Source organism: Gopherus evgoodei, chromosome 11 (genome assembly GCF_007399415.2).
Source record: "Gopherus evgoodei ecotype Sinaloan lineage chromosome 11, rGopEvg1_v1.p, whole genome shotgun sequence".
Classification (NCBI taxonomy): domain Eukaryota; kingdom Metazoa; phylum Chordata; order Testudines; family Testudinidae; genus Gopherus; species Gopherus evgoodei.
Window position 1 is genome coordinate 20,513,317 of NC_044332.1, and position 16,607 is coordinate 20,529,923.

General features: G+C 47.8%; 1 protein-coding gene across 1 annotated transcript in view; it reads right to left on the minus strand.

Moving 5' to 3' along the window:
* Positions 1-465: 465 nt before the first annotated feature.
* The window catches only part of BMPR2 (bone morphogenetic protein receptor type 2), a 185,945-nt gene continuing 169,803 nt past the window's right edge, over positions 466-16,607 (minus strand). Inside the window, 4 exon segments of the mRNA XM_030579776.1 lie at positions 466-1,152; positions 3,514-4,793; positions 12,146-12,318; positions 16,169-16,305. Coding sequence (XP_030435636.1) covers positions 902-1,152; positions 3,514-4,793; positions 12,146-12,318; positions 16,169-16,305 — 1,841 coding nt within the window. The 3' untranslated portion in view covers positions 466-901.

The window sequence follows — 16,607 nt, forward strand, 5'->3', positions numbered from 1 at the left end:
ACAAAATGACTGAAAACCGTCATCTCATCACCAATTTACAATGGCAGATGGTGCAATAGGGATGGTAACCATCTCTGCTACCTTGCAAAGGCAAATGAATGCTGCTGTGTAGCGCTGCAGTACCGCCTCTGTCAGTGGCATCCAGTACACATACAGTGACAGTGACAAAAGGCAAAATGGGCTCCATAGTTGCCGTGCTATGGCGTCTGCCAGGGCAATCCAGGGAAAAAGGGCGCGAAATGATTGTCTGCCGTTGCTTTCACGGAGGAAGGAATGAGTGACGACATTTACTCAGAATCACCCGTGACACTGTTTTTGCCCCATCATGCAGGGGAGACTGCAGGAACTATGGGATAGCTACGGGATAGCTACCCACAGTGCAACGCTCCGGAAATCGACGACAGTATCGGTACATGGACACACACCGCTGAATTAATGTGCTTAGTGTGGCCGCGTGCACTCAACTTTATACAATCTGTTTTACAAAACCGGTTTATGTAAAATCGGGATAATCCCGTAGTGTAGACATACCCTTATAGTCTGCTTATGTTTTTAGTGACCTTTAGGAACTGGTCCAAACTGATTATCAGCAATATTTTTTTTGTTATTTTTTTTAAAAAAATATTTTGAGACCACATTTTTGATACACATATATATAATTCTGTGGTCAAAGACAGACAGACTTAACCTTAGCGATACTAAATAAAAGTGCAAAAACGTTCAAAAAATGAAAAAAAAATATGGAAGCATAAGCTAAAAAATTTCTGCATAGCTGAAATCTATTTAAAGCGAGTTCTTGGCAGGGGGAGCTGACAGGAGGAGAAAGCAGTTTTTTAAAATGTCTTCTGCATGTTTGTTTCAAATAATGCAAAAATGTCATTTTGTTGGCTTTTAAAATATTTCACAGGCAGTTCACTCCTGCATCCTTGGACACCATTGTTGTGGCAGTACCGCCGTCTGCCAGGTAAACAGCAGTGTTGGATTTAGAGTGGACTGCCCTGTCACTGCCATTGTTGTTCACCTCGCAGTCCAGTGGTTCAGTGGAGATGACCCATGTTGAAGGGCGCCACCGCTTAAGTGAATATGGAGTTTTCACACGTTTCTTGATCTTTTCTCCTGAGCCCGGTTTGCCATCTTGTGATGAGTCACCTACTGAAAATAAAAGTCGCAAATAAAATGTTACAAGAAGAGTATGCTTGAGAGTTCAAGGTAGTTACATGTACATGGCTGAAAAAAACCAATCCTGTCAAAACTGGCAATAGTGACAGAAAAGGTAACTAGTATTTATGTACAGTGGGTGCCATTAAAACAAAGGGCCAGATTGTGCTCTCCATTATTACAGTGTAAATCCGTAGTAACTCCAGTGGAGTAAATTCAGCTACCCTACGCATACAGTGGTGTAAGAGAGTAGAATCTAGCCCTCAGCATTTAAATTAATGTGACTTTTGTATCCATGCTATTTTTCTATACTTGGAATGGGAGACAAAGCACTACTGCAATATTACAGGGCAGTAAATGCTGAGTTTTTAAATGGTATCATTACATCATTTCCCTTTTAAATTCCATTCTACCTGGCAAATAGGTTCTTACATACATGACCACAGACAAAACCCAGCTTTTAATTTTGAGGCCAAATGTTCTATTCCAGGGGTTGGCAACCTTTCAGAAGTGGTAAGTTGAGTCTTCATTTATTCACTCTAATTTAAGGTTTCGCGTGCCAGTAATACATTTTAATGTTTTTAGAAGGTCTCTTTCTATAAGTCTATAATATCTAACTAAACTATTGTTGTATGTAAAGTAAAGAGATTTTTTAAATGTTTAAGAAGCTTCATTTAAAATTAAATTAAAATGCAGAGCCCCCCAGGCCAGTGGCCAGGACCAGGGCAGTGTGAGTGCCTCTGAAAATCGGCGCACACGCCACCTTTGGCACACGTGCCGTAGGTTGCCTACCTCTGGTCTAGTCTCTGATTTTCCTGAACCAGAACTTGAGTCTAGGATAGTGAAACCTTTAAGAGAGTTGTTTTGTCACCTTTTCTGTGTTTAAATATCAGCAACTGAGATTTTATTTTAAAAAAAAAAAAAAAAACAAAAAACCTACATCTTCTTTATTTAACCTGTAAAAAGATGAGGTAAGAGAAAAGTACTACAATAAAAAAACAACCCCAAACCTAACTGAATTCATTTTACTAAATTAGAACAAACTGAAGCTAGAAAACCATTCCACCAGTGAACATTTAACCATATTTAATGAGTGCTCTGTTGCTGGTTTGCACTCTTCCTTTCCAAAAAGTACCAGTGTGTTCTACATTGCTAATTAAACATGTGTGTCTCCTCAGTTTCTGCTGAAAAAGCCCCCACATCCACATAACTTCGCTAATAATATATTCTCTGTCTGCCTGAGCACATTCAAAGGCTTCCAATCCCAGTTACCTTGGCTCCTTCCAAAATACCCTGTGTTCTTGGAAAAGAAAAATTTTTCCCCAAAGAAAGATAAACAGGCCTTTCCAACAGTCCCTTTGAAACTGAACAGAACAGGGAATAACTAATGGAAGCTATAACCAATGGAGAGCTTAGCTATAACCATTCGTTACTTTTGCCTTGCAGGGAAAAGACAAAAAGCCCATTGTGGCTTCTTGTGTCCTTTGCTGTTGAAGCCCAAAGGGTGATTACAGTTATTCTACAGTCTATTAAAGTTGTTTATATCTAAAAATATGTTGCTTTATACAACTGTTGATCAATTTCTCGAACACGCACACTATGTTGATGAAATATTTACTATTACACTGGGATTCAGACAAAAGTATGGAGCAGTCTGTAGTTTTTCTATCTAGTCTGAACCCCCCTAATGGGACATACTGATCTTCCAGGTCTTAGCCCTGGTATCTAATGCTAATTATACGTGAGAGCTACATACCAATATTGGGTACCAAGACATCAGCTCACAGGATTGGAATATTTCAAGAAAAGTAATTTATATAACTGTAATTGTTGTTATTTACCACAATAAAATCAGATGTACTTATTCAGAAAAGCTAATAATAATATAGTACAACCAGTCATTTAAAAATAATGGCATATGTAACTAGTTATTGTAATCATTTATTTTAACAACCCTGAAATATTGGACAGGAGGAGAAAATGGAAGGCTTAGGGTCTCCAGAATACCCAGGAGAGGAACCGGGATGGCAGTAGCAGAGAAGCTCTGCAAAGAGGAAGAGGTTTAGAAGTGATTGGATTTGGAGAGTGAAAGCAGAATTGATTAGAAAGGAAACCAATTTATTCCACAGGTGAGGGAGGGAGAAAACTGATATATTTTCAGGCTAGGGCTACAAATTTAATGTAATAGGGATGAGTGAAATTACACCAATAGAAATTAAATATGCATGCAATTCGGAGGGTGGGGTTGCCTATTTGGGCTGTGAGACAATACAGATATTTTTCAACCACGCACTTATGTTTAATTCTCAGGTAAGAAAATGTTGGGGAAATTTTTTGAGTTCTGTCAACACTTACATTGCAAGCTACTGCTGTCCAAAGAATTTGTGGCTGATAGATCTAGTGAATTAGGCCTCTGTGCTCTTCTAGTCTGCGTCTGCCCAGGGTATGTTGTCATTCTCTGGGTGCCAAGTGTAGTAACATCTTGCATTAGACATGGATTACTGTTGTTGTTATTGGCGTTTGTTCGGCCATTATCCAGCGGTCGCTCTCTCCTGTCCACTAGACGATCCAAAACACCTTCATCTTGGCCAACTTGCTGCTCCCGTCTCAGTAAAGGTTCATGCTCATCGGGGCTTGAGTTAATATTCAGCCGACTGTCCTCTCCACTGAACTGATTCTGCAGCATTTCCTGGGCCCTGTGTGCCACTGAACTGGTTGTCTGGCCAGATGGCACTGCACCATTGGCGTATTGGGTTGTTACACCATGAGAGTTTATGCTTTGGCTCCTCCCAACCACTCCATTCATGGTAACTGTTACCACATGAGGTTCTGCAGCATTGATCGTATTCATCTTGGCAACTCCAGTTTCCACTTGCTTCAAGTTTGATTTGTGCTTGCCACCAAATTTCAGTCGTGGCTCCTTTGTTGAATTTTTGGTGTTTAAAGGTAGACTAGTAGGCCTCTTCGGAAGGTTCTGCTGCTTGGGTAGAGGGTAGACCTGAGTAGATGGGACATCTGGAATCAAACATGCTTGACCATTCCCAGCTTGCGTGAAGTCCTGCTGTCCTGTCACCTCTGCTGCAAGTTTGATCAGTGGGTAAAGCAAGCTGGAGCTGGTGCTGCTGAGTGGATCCGGTCCACTGAACTGTTTAAGGGAATGCTCCATCAGATTCTCATCAGAGCTCTCCTTTAGGTTCTTATCTACTTCTTTTGGATCCAGCTTGTTGGTTTCTAAGTCCTCCTCTGTTAGTTGCAGACAAACAGGAGTCGGTCCAACAGGCTGCATGACATTTGTAGCATGTTGGTTTGTTTCATCTGAGTAAGGCATCTCAGATATGGTAGTCATGCCAGTGCTAGGCGTGAGGCCAGTTGTGTTGGTGGTAGTTGTGTTGGTGGACAAACTGGTGACACTAGTCTCAGGGCTAGGGATGCGAGCCTGTGCTTGCTGTCGTTCATAGTTAATGGAGTTTCTGTTCTTCTCCCCTGAAGTCAATGGTGTAGTGGACACTGAATGCTCAGAAGAAATGTTCTTCACTATACTGTCAGTGTGGTGGATTGAGTCTTCAATATAAGAGGAAGAAGAGTAATCTGGATATGGCCTGATTTTTGGCACACGCCTGTGATGTGACAGGTTGCTTTAAAAGAAAAGAAAAAGTCTGACATTAAGACTTTATATATATATATATATAAACAAACTGCCTCTCACCACTAAAGGTCTCTATTTTTCCCTTCACGTATAATCCAAAGACCAACCACTTAAGGAGCTCTGATAACACACTATAGCTTCCATGAAAAATTCTGGCTGCCATGAAATTGAACTTGTAGGGCAGCAGGTTTCATCATGGATGTTATTTATGTAACAAAGCCTCTTAATTGTTTTTAAAGCCAAAAGTAAGGAATTTTGTCATCCCATCTGATGACTGCCCATTTCACTGCTGAGGCTCCACTCTAAGTGCAATGAAGAGATCTTGGGGTGAGGGAGGTGAAGAGAGCCCTGCGGAGAGGATGGAGGAAATGAAACAGGAAAAATCATGGAGTTGCAAATTATGATAAAAATCCATGATACATAATTTTAAACACAAGTTTAATATGGTAAGACACACTGCCTTGGGTATCAAGAGTAACCCCTAACAGGATAAGACAGTTACTCACCTTTGAAACTGTTGTTCTTCGAGATGTGTTGCTCATATCCATTCCAAGTAGGTGTACGCGCCGCGCATGCACGTCTGCCGGAAACTTTTTACCCTAGCAACTCCAGTGGGCCGGCAGGTCGCCCTCTAGAGTGGCGCCAGTATGGTATATACCCCTGCTGGCCCGCCGCTCCTCAGTTCCTTCTTGCCGGCTACTCCGACAGTGGGGAAGGAGGGCGGGTGTGGAATGGATATGAGCAACACATCTCGAAGAACAACAGTTACAAAGGTGAGTAACCGTCTTTTCTTCTTCGAGTGATTGCTCATATCCATTCCAAGTAGGTGATTCCCAAGCCTTACCTAGGCGGTGGGGTCGGAGTGAGAGGTCGCGGCCTGGAGTACTGCAGAGCCAAAGGCTGCATCATCTCTGGACTGCTGAACCAGGGCGTAATGGGAAGCGAATGTGTGGACCGATGACCAGGTCGCCGCCCTACAAATCTCTTGGATTGGCACCCGGGCAAGGAAAGCCAGCGATGATGCCTGTGCTCTGGTGGAGTGAGCAGTCACACCGCCCGTCGGAACGTGGGCCAGATCGTAGCAGGTCCTGATGCAGGAGGTAACCCAGGAAGATAACCTCTGGGAGGAAATCGGCAGCCCCTTGACCCGGGCCGCTACCGCCACAAATAACTGGGGGGACTTGCGGAGGGGTTTGGTCCTGTCCACATAAAAAGCTAGCGCCCGACGGACATCTAGCGAGTGGAGCTGTTGCTCCCTGCGGGACGAATGGGGCTTTGGGAAAAAGACTGGGAGGAAAATCTCTTGGTTAACATGGAAAGCTGAGACTACCTTGGGGAGAAAGGCAGGGTGAGGCCTCAGCTGCACCTTGTCTTTATGGAAGATGGTATACGGGGGGTCCACTGTGAGGGCCCTCAGCTCTGACACTGGTCTAGCTGAGGTAATGGCCACTAGGAAGGCGGTCTTCCACGAGAGGTAGAGCAGGGAGCAAGTAGCTAATGGCTCGAATGGAGGGCCCATGAGCCGAGTTAGGACCAGGTTGAGGTCCCATGAAGGGGCCGGAGGGCGGATTTGTGGATAGAGCCACTCCAGTTCCTTCAGGAATCTCGCCACCATAGGGTAGGAGAAGACAGAACATCCGTCCATTCCAGGGTGAAACGCGGAGATGGCCGCTAGGTGGACCCGGAGGGACGACAACGCCAGACCCTGGGTCTTGAGGGACCAGATGTAGTCTAAAATAGTGGTGACTGGAGACTCCATAGAGCGAAGAGCTTTCTCTGAACACCAGCAGGAGAAACGCTTCCACTTAGCTGAGTAAGTTGCCCTGGTGGAAGGCTTTCTACTGCCCATGAGAACCTCCCGAACCGGGGTAGAACAGTGCAACTCGGAGCCTGTCAACCACGCAGGAGCCATGCCGTAAGGTGTAGAGACGGAAGGTCCGGGTGACAGAGCCTGCCTTGGTCCTGGGTGATCAGTTCCCGATGTAGGGGCAGGGTAACTGGGTTGGCTACTGAGAGGTCCAGCAACATGGGGTACCAATACTGTCTGGCCCATGCTGGAGCTATGAGAATCACCCGGGCTCTGTCTCTGCGCACCTTGAGGAGAACCCTGTGTATCAGAGGAACAGGAGGGAATGTGTAACACAGGTGGGCTGTCCATAGGATCAGGAATGCATCTGCTAGAGACCCTGGTTCCCGACCCTGGAAGGAGCAGAATGCTCGACACTTCCTGTTGTGCCTGGACGCGAAGAGGTCCATCCGGGGACGACCCCACCTCTGGAAGAGTGAGAGGGCGACGTCCGGACGGAGGGACCACTCGTGCGAACGGAAGGATCTGCTCAGCCGATCCGTTAGAGTGTTCCGCACTCCCGGGAGATAGGAGGCGGAAAGGTGAACTGAATGGGCTATGCAAAACTCCCAGAGGCGCATTGCCTCGAGACACAGGGGAGAGGATCTGGTGCCGCCCTGCTTGTTGATGTAAAATATGGTTGTCGTGTTGTTGGTGAACACCGCGACACAACGACCGTGAAGGAGATGGACAAACGCTTGACAAGCAAGGCGGACCGCTCTCAACTCTCGTATGTTGATATGGAGGTTGATCTCTTGAGGTGTCCACAAGCCCTGAGTTCTCTGGTTGCCGCAGTGCGCCCCCCAGCCCAGATCTGAGGCGTCCGTGGTCAGGGATGCCGAGGGTTGGGGCGGATGGAACGGGAGCCCCGCACAGACCATGGACTGGTCCAGCCACCAGCGAAGAGAGTCCAGTACTCTCTGAGGAATAGTGACGACTGTGTCCAACGAATGTCTGGCCGGCCGATACTGCGCAATGAGCCATGATTGAAGAGGCCTCATGCGGAGTCGGCATATGCCGTTACGAACGTACAGGCCGCCATGTGGCCTAGAAGGGCCAGACACGTTCGTAGAGAGGTCAGCGGGGCCGTCTGCAAATGCAGAATGATGGCCGACAGCGACTGGAACTTGGGGAAGGGTAGCAAGGCCCTGACCAGGGTAGAGTCCAGAACGGCCCCGATGAACTCTATCCGCTGCGTGGGGAGCAGAGTAGACTTGTCCACATTGATGACGAGGCCCAAGGCAGCAAAGAGGGTGCTGATCCTGTCGACATGGACACGGACCTGGAGCTCCGATGTGCCTCGGATCAGCCAGTCGTCCAGGTAGGGGAAGACGTGAATGCGGCAACGTCGAAGGTGTGCGACGACGACTGCCATGCATTTCGTAAACACCCTCGGGGCCGTAGAGAGGCCAAATGGGAGGACCGCAAACTGATAATGTTGGCGGCCGACCACAAAGCGGAGAAAACGTCTGTGTTGGGGGGCAATGGAGATGTGAAAGTAAGCGTCCTGCATATCAAGGGCGGCGTACCAGTCTCCGGGATCCAGGGATGGGATGATGGTTCCAAGGGATATCATGCGGAACTTCAACTTCACAAAATACTTGTTGAGTTCCCGCAGGTCAAGGATGGGCCTGAGGCCGCCCTTGGATTTGGGGATTAGAAAGTAGTGGGAATAAAACCCCTTGCCCTTCTCGTTGTCCGGAACCGCCTCTATGGGTCCCTTGACAAGGAGTGCTCGCGCGTACCTCCTGACGGAGGAATTGCTCGTGAGAGGGGTCCCTGAAGAGGGACGGGAATGGAGGGTGAGGGGGGGGGCGAAGAAAACTGCAGGCGATAACCAGCCTGCACCGTATGCAAGACCCAATGGTCTGACGTTATTCGGGTCCACACCGGGAGGAAAAAAGAAAGGCGGTTGGAAAACTGTGGGAAGGGATCCGGAGGGGAAACTGGTACTGCGCCCTCGGGCGCACCTTCAAAAGGAAGGCTTAGGCCCTGGAGGGGCCTTGGCGGAGCCTTGGTTCTGCCCCGTTTGGCCACCGGACTGCCTGCGGCGGTTGTTCCTGCCGCGGCGCCTAGAGAGGTCCTGCCGCGGGCGGAACTGGAGGTACGGCCGCCGCTGCTGCTGCTGCTGGTTTTGCTGCCGGAATGGCCTGTGCTGCATCGCAGGCATATGCATTCCCAGCGACCGTATTATGACCCTGTTATCCTTGAGGTCTTTTAGTCTTGGGTCTGTTTTATCAGAAAACAGGCCCTGGCCTTCAAAGGGGAGATCTTGGATTGTATGTTGGAGCTCCGGTGGAAGGCCAGAGACCTGCAGCCAAGAAATACAGCGCATCGTGAGCCCCGAGGCCAGGGTCCGAGCGGCCGAGTCGGCAGCATCAAGGGAGGCCTGTACGATGTTCTTGCTACTTTCTTGCCCTCCTCCAGGGATGATGGAAAACTCCTGGTGGGCGTCCTGAGGCAAGAGCTCTGTGAACTTCCCCGCCGCTACCCACGAGTTGAAGGAGTAGTGGCTGAGGAGGGCCTGCTGGTTTGAGACCCGGAGGGCTGTAACGCCCCCGCCAAATAGACCTTGCGGCCCAGGAGGTCCATGTCTTCTTGCCTCCTTCGACTTGGGCGCTGGGGCCTCTTGTCCGTGGCGCTGTCCGTTCACCGACTAGACCACCAATGAGCAGGGTGTCGGGTGAACGTATAACGTATTCATAGCCCTTCGAGGGGGCCATGTACTTTCGTTCCACCCCTCGAGCGGTCGGAGGGATGGAGGCCGGTGACTGCCAGATGTTATTGGCGTTGGCCTGGATTGTCTTTATAAAGGGCAGGGCCACTCTGGTGGGCGCATCGGCGGAAAGGATGCTCACCACCGGGTCCTCAATTTCAGACACCTCCTCCGCTTGCAAGTCCAGGTTCTGTGCCACCCGGCAGAGGAGGTCTTGGTGCGCCCTAAGATCCAGCGGGGGAGGACTGGAGGACGAGGTACCCGCCACTGCCTCATCCGGAGAAGAGGACGAGGAAACCCCCGGCAACAAAGTGTCCACGGGAAGGTCCGTGTGGGGCTGCACCTCCGTCCCTGGAGGGAGCTCTGGGTCCCGGTGACTGGACCTGCCGTCTGCTTCCGGGGAGTGAGGGGGTCTAGATATCGTCGCCTCCGGAGGTCTGCGTTCCCCCGTAGGGCGCGGGGTAATGTGCTGCGGACCCTGGGCCTGGGAATACGCCCATGGGGTCCAAAACCCCCATTGTTGAGGCCCTCGCTCTTGTGGGGGAGAGTCCTGGAACAGGGCCGAGTGCGTGTCCTGGCCCATGGCATAGGCACTGTCAGTCTGGGAAGGAGACCCGATGGCTCCCTAGACGGCCACGGAGGCGCTGATCCTGATATGGTATGCGACTCTGTGCGCCGAGACCGACGCTCCCCTCGGTGCCGAGGCTCGGTGCCCGCGACCACAATCGGTGCCAGGTCAGGATCGGGATCGGGAACGGCGATGATGACTTGGTGCCAGGATCCGGATCAGGACCGGGAGCGATGTCGTGTGCCGGGAGCTGGACCGCGACCTTCGATGAGCGCGGTGCCGGGATGCAGCGGGACCGGGACACTGCCACGGCGCAATGCCGGGAGGTCGACCGGGATCGGGACCTACCACTGGTTCGGTGCCGGGAGGTCGACCGAGGAGCCGAACGCCGAGGTGAACGGCTCCTGGAGTCTCAGTGCTGGCGGTGAGACGAGCCCGACCGGGACTGTGCAGATGGCGATCGGTGCCGCGAGTACGACCGGTACCGCCTGGGAGAGCGGTGCCGGGACTCCGAGCGGCGACCCGAGCGCGAGCGTTCAAGCCTCCGGGGTGATCGGTGCTGGGACTCGGGAGACAGCGCTCAAAGCATCGGTTTACCCCTGGAGGTTACCCATCCCGGGGGAGCCGGCTGAGGCTGCGATGGCTCTGTCATCGCGATCAGGTCCCGAGCCGAGGCAAAGGTCTCCGGCGTAGACCGTACCCGTAGCTCGACCCCTGATCTTAATGGGGAGCTAGGAGGGGCTGGACTCGACGGACCTTCCGGGCCCGGAGTCGACAGCAGTCCTGCAGGCGGTGCCGCGGCCAGGGTAGGTGCCGGGCGCTCCACTCGGGCCTGCCTGGATGGTGTTGCAGACGCCGAGGGACGAGAGTCTGCTCCCGGTGCCGGAGATAGTCGGTGCCGGGGAGTCTTGCCGGTGCCGGCGCAGTCCGGTGCTGGAGTAGAACTGGCTGACTGCGCTGCCGGTGCCGGAGACAGAGCCGCTTCCATAAGGAGAGCGCGGAGTCTTTGGTCTCTATCCTTCTTCGTGCGAGGCTTGAAGGCCTTGCAAATGCGGCACTTTTCGCTCATGTGCGATTCCCCCAGGCACTTAAGGCACGCGTTGTGGGGATCGCTCGTAGGCATCGGCTTCTTGCATGCCGAGCACTGCTTGAAGCCCGGCGAGCCAGGCATGGGCCCGGTGCTGGGTGCCGGGGAGGGCAACGGCCCACCCGCAAGCGATGTTAGACAACTATATACAAGATTCTAACTAACTACTATGCTAACAGTCTATCTACTAATTAACTATGAACTATTTACAACGAAAAACGACGAACAAGTACAGGAGAGCTAGGTACGTGGAGGTCAGCAAGCCGCACTCCACAGTTCCAGCAACCGACATGGCGGTAAGAAGGAACTGAGGAGCGGCGGGCCGGCAGGGGTATATCAGGTGCCATACTGGCGCCACTCTAGGGGGCGACCTGCTGGCCCACTGGAGTTGCTAGGGTAAAAAGTTTCCGGCAGACGTGCACGCGCGGCGCGTACACCTACTTGGAATGGATATGAGCAATCACTCGAAGAAGAACTCTAGCATACACAGAGCATTAATATCAACTCAGCTGACTCTCCTTCCCCTTTGGATCATTTACAGTCAGAAAAGGGAAATACGCAGTCTCTCTCTGCAGGTCAGAATCATTATAAAGTCAATGCTGACCTTTTGGTTCCTTACTTGAAAAATACAGGACTGGGATTCTGAATGATTTCCTGAACTCATGTCTCTCAGCTGGCAGTGAACACACAAAGCTTTTAGCAGAAACATTTTAAACAGAAATGTCATGAATCATTTAGCAAGAGTTCCTGAAGACACTTCATAATCACTTCTTTATTTTGACTGTGGAAGTTCAAGGCTATTTTTCAGGTAGCTATATAACTCAGTGAGAAGGTCTGATCTTCTCTCTCCAAAATACATTGTGTACATCCATAGGTATATTGAATTTGTGGGAATCTGGGGACCCAAAGCTACAAGGAATCAGTTAGTTGTGGATTCATATAGTAAGTTTGTGAAAAATCTACACAAAACTATGCAAAGTCCATATACACACTAGGTCACACATGTTCATATAAATATGCCAGTTCCCAAGAATAGTCAGCTACTGTTAACATTCTGATCTCACTCCCAGAGTGACCTGTGTACTGAGGACAGCTGACTAACACCAGACTACTTCACTTCTTACCGCTCATTCTGCATGGCAGTAGACATAGGATTGACTGTTGGGCTGACTGATTTGTTCCTCTCCCAAATCATCATGAGTTCAGCCATCCTCTCTTCAGCACACTGCGCTGTCAGTCGAGCTTCAGCATCTTGGTCCCAACAGTCTTCGATCGTCTCTTTAAGGGACCTCACAGCCTGCAAGAGAAACATTGTGTTAAATTATTCTCCTTTACATGTTGTGTTTTTAATCTACTTTCTTATGATTTATAGTGATCTGAATAAAGTGGAATACTGACTTTTAGCCATAAGTTGGTGTGCATTTTAATGAGAGAATGAAGGTAAAAATGCATGAATCTGTTTATTTAAAGTTAATTTACACAAAAGAGTGAAAATTTACATGATGCTATAATCCTAATACCTTTCATAATATATTACATTACAAAATATATGGTCAAGTATTCAAAAATCAAGAAATGCCAGAATTATGGTTGCCTGTGCAACCTTCCTTCTGGCTCTGGTGCATATGGATTATGATAGTCTTTAATTACATGATCACATACTTTTTTTTTTTTTAAACTGAGGCCCTGCCTCATTCAATGTACAGAATGTACTCAGGAATACTATCATTTTTATCCTATCATTCAATTGACGGTTCCTGTTTTATTTTGCTAGAGACACAATTAATGCAAGATCACTTATTTTCTCCTGGTCTCTTCCAGACTGTTCATCACTGCAGGCTCTGAGTACCTCACAAACATCAACGAATTTCTCTTCACTGAGAGATATGAAAAGGTTGTTATTCCCATTTTACAGATGGCAAAATGCAGAGAGAGTCTCTCACGAGTCAGTGGCAGAGGTATGTGAGACTCTGAACATTCCTCCAGACCATGCTGCCATGCTCCACACATAGTGGTGCAGAGCATGCACAGCTGCAGTTACAAGTGCTCCACACTCCTACTTCCTCAGGGTCCAAAGTGGGGCACAGAGGAAATGAGAACACATTTAATGGCTACCTACTAACATTTTGACTTAAGGCTTAAATTTTCAAAAGAGCCTGTGTATTTTAGGAGCCTAGGACCCATTTTCAAAACTCACCTCAGTATTTCAGAGCCTCTTTTGAAAATGGGATTTATGTGTTTTTGAAAATTTTAATCTAAATTTCATGTTCAATGTCATATACAAAAACAGTGGCAGAAATAGACCTGAGCTGTCCTGTGACAGTCACCTGCTTTAACCACAAGACCATCCTTTTTCTTCCTGTATTTCCCTCCCTGAGCCAATTACACACCTTCCAGCTTCTAGAGCAAATGAAGCAGGGAATCTACAGACTGTTTCATTCACTACACCACCCTGGTTATTCCCCAGAGCACCATCCAGTGCACCAAATGAGACTGGGCCCTATGGAAAAAATAGAACGTGATCATGTAATTATAGACTGTATCATAATTCAAGTTCAGCAAAAAAGATTCTGCAAATAGTAAATTTGCTAAAAAATGCATTATGTGCAACTGTAACTGTCACGTATCATGCATCACTGGTGGGGTTTGAACCCTGAAACTTTCACGCATAACACAAGGCAGTTATTCCCATGGAGTGGGGTGGTAAAGATGAACCCAGCATATGTCCCCAGTGGTCTAAGGAGTGGTCCAGAGGAGCCCAGCCCTCTCTTCCCACTCCTCCCAGGAGGTAGGGAGAGCTCTTTCCCCAGCTGGTGCCCCTAGAGTTGGGAAATGGACCAGTGGGACCATGTCTTGGGTATGGAGGAGGTGAGGGAAATTACTAGAAAATGCCTAGACTAGTTCTCCCCCCCACCCCTCATAGAGATGTTGTCTGTTCCTAGTGCTCCTACTGAAGTGTGTGTACTGCCAGGGCCGCCCAGAGGATTCAGGCAGCCTGGGGCAAAGCGGGGCAGCGGACATTAAAAAAGGCGCCACCAGCTGCAGAACTTGTACTCACCAGGAGGCGGTCCGAGTCTGTGGCAGTGGCAGGTCCTTCGCTCGCTCCGCGTCTTTGGCAGCACTGAAGGACCCGCCACTAAAGTGCCACCAAAGACCTGGAGCAACTGAAGGCCCCCCCCGCAGCCAAAGTGCCGCCAAAGACCCGGACCGCCGCCAGGTGAGTAAAAATTAAAAAGGCGTCTCTAGCCAGGAAAGGGGTTCTCGCCCATGGCTCGCAGGGCCCCTGTGGGGCCTGGGCAAATTGCTCCACTTACCCCCCTCCCCGGTAGCCCTGTGTACTGCTACTGATGATTATTTTGTAAGCAGCATAGACCCAGCCTTAGATTAGAATGTACATTTTCAGTTATTTTGGAATGTAGCCAAAAGCTTAGTGACAACACAAGAAAAATGGTAGTCACCTAAACACAGGGGCTACCAGTCCACCCTATAATAATCCTAATAGTTCTATAGTTCAACATAATTAGCATTTAAAATGAAAATCTGTAAAACAACATAACCCAACCTGAGCATCAACAGGGTATGTCTGCACTGCACTAACACACCCCTGGCTGGCCCCATGTCAGCTGACTTGGGCTTGTGGGGCTCAGGCTGTGGAGCTATAAAACTGCAGTGCAGACATTTGGGCTGGGGCTGGAGGCCAGGCTCTGGGCCTCTCCCCCACCCTGAGATCCCAGTGCCCTGCCTCATCTAACCCAAACAGCTACGCTGCAATTTTACAGCCCCATAGCCTAAGCCTAAGTCAGCTGACATGGGCCAGACACAGGTATTTTACTGCAGTGCAGACATACCCAAAGAGTCCAATCAACATTGTGAACAGGACTAGCTACAACTGTGCCAAACTTGGTTCTTCCAGAGCTGTATTTACCAGCAATATAATATCCGTGCTGTAGTGAGAACAGTGCACCATGGTTTTCTTGAACAATATGGATGAACCTGTGCAACTGTTTCTAGGTAGTTTCACTTTTTCAAAAACGTCACAATGTCTTGCAATAACATTACTCTGGTAGACCATGTCCAGATCTGAAATGGTTTAAGACATGCTGACACGCGCTAGAGCAGATATGGCCTTAGGTTCTCTTATCACCTTGAGAGTGCAGGTTGTTACACGTTGACTACCAAAGTGTCTGATGGTTCAAGAAGACAATTTCAACCATTGAAACAATACAACTAGAAAATCACTTTTATTAAAAGCCAAATATTTAGTCCATTTATTTTTTTACCCACCATTTCTCTCACTTCTTTGACTATTTTTATATTTGTTCTGACATAAACATGTAAATCATCATACTTTTCATTTTCTACCTTTAACAAACAGCCTAAAGATCACCTCCAATTTACAGAGATTATTTTAACTCAATTACTAAGTAGGGAGTAGAGTGCAACAGATATTGTCAGTGCTGGATCAGCTCAGTGGAACAGACAAAAAGTTGGGAAATTTTTCTCATCTCCTAATCAGAAAACGGCCTTATTTATATTTTTTGAGAACAGAAATTTTTCAAATGAATATCAAATTAATAAGCAACATAGTATTTCTAAAATCTGGTAATATTTATTAAATGATCAGTGAACGCTGTAGGCTCTGCAAATGTTGAAGAACATATTTCTTGGCAAAAGAAGATATAATTTAAGGAAGTACTCAGCTTTACAATCCTTATGTTGCTTAGCTTCAATAGCAGATACTATGCAATTTTTACCAGCTAAAATTTTGAGGCATTCTTAGTTTATAAAATTTCCAGATATGGACTGTCTTGATATTTCTGCCTTGTTTACGTTGAGGAAATTTGGGCACTTGGCATATAATAATATTAATAATAAATATAATGTACTTTTGCACCTATAACACTTAAAAATCCAGTAGTAAATACAGTATTTCTCTTTTAAAACCCCTAGTTTTAATCTGAACTGTTTTATAACAATGAATTCTTTTAAATTGAATTCAGTATTTTAAAAAGTCCAGCCTGGAGCAGCTCTAGAACTTTAAATATTAATGTAAAGTAGAAAAAAATGGATTTAACATTTGGCTTTGAAGAGGGAGAGCACGACTTAGCTGCCTCAAGAAAATGCTTCTTTTTAACTTTCTATCTTACCAGGCTGTTCTCTTTCCAAGCTTCTGGGAATTTTGGTCGTTGCTTCTCCCTAGACACCAGTACTTGCATATCTTCAAAAGTGGGATGGTTTCCAACTTCTGTCTGGAATGCCATCTGGTACTCTGGCACTGACTCCCCTGTTAGGAAAGAAAAACAAACAAACAAAAACCCCATAATGAAATCACAGCTGTAAAAAAACAAACAAACAGGGAATCAAGAACTTTTACATGAGAGGAGCTGGCATGGAGATTGCTCCCTATGACGTTTTCTTCCCTTTCCCTTAAAACAGACATTTTAAATTAACAAAATGTAGTTGAGTTAGTTAAATATGAACAAGTCATTGTTTAGAACTGCCTAGGGAGGCACTCAAAGCTTTGCCTAATTGATGGGTGCATTGGCAACTGCCCAGGAACCTGTGGGACACATCTAATTTGTATGG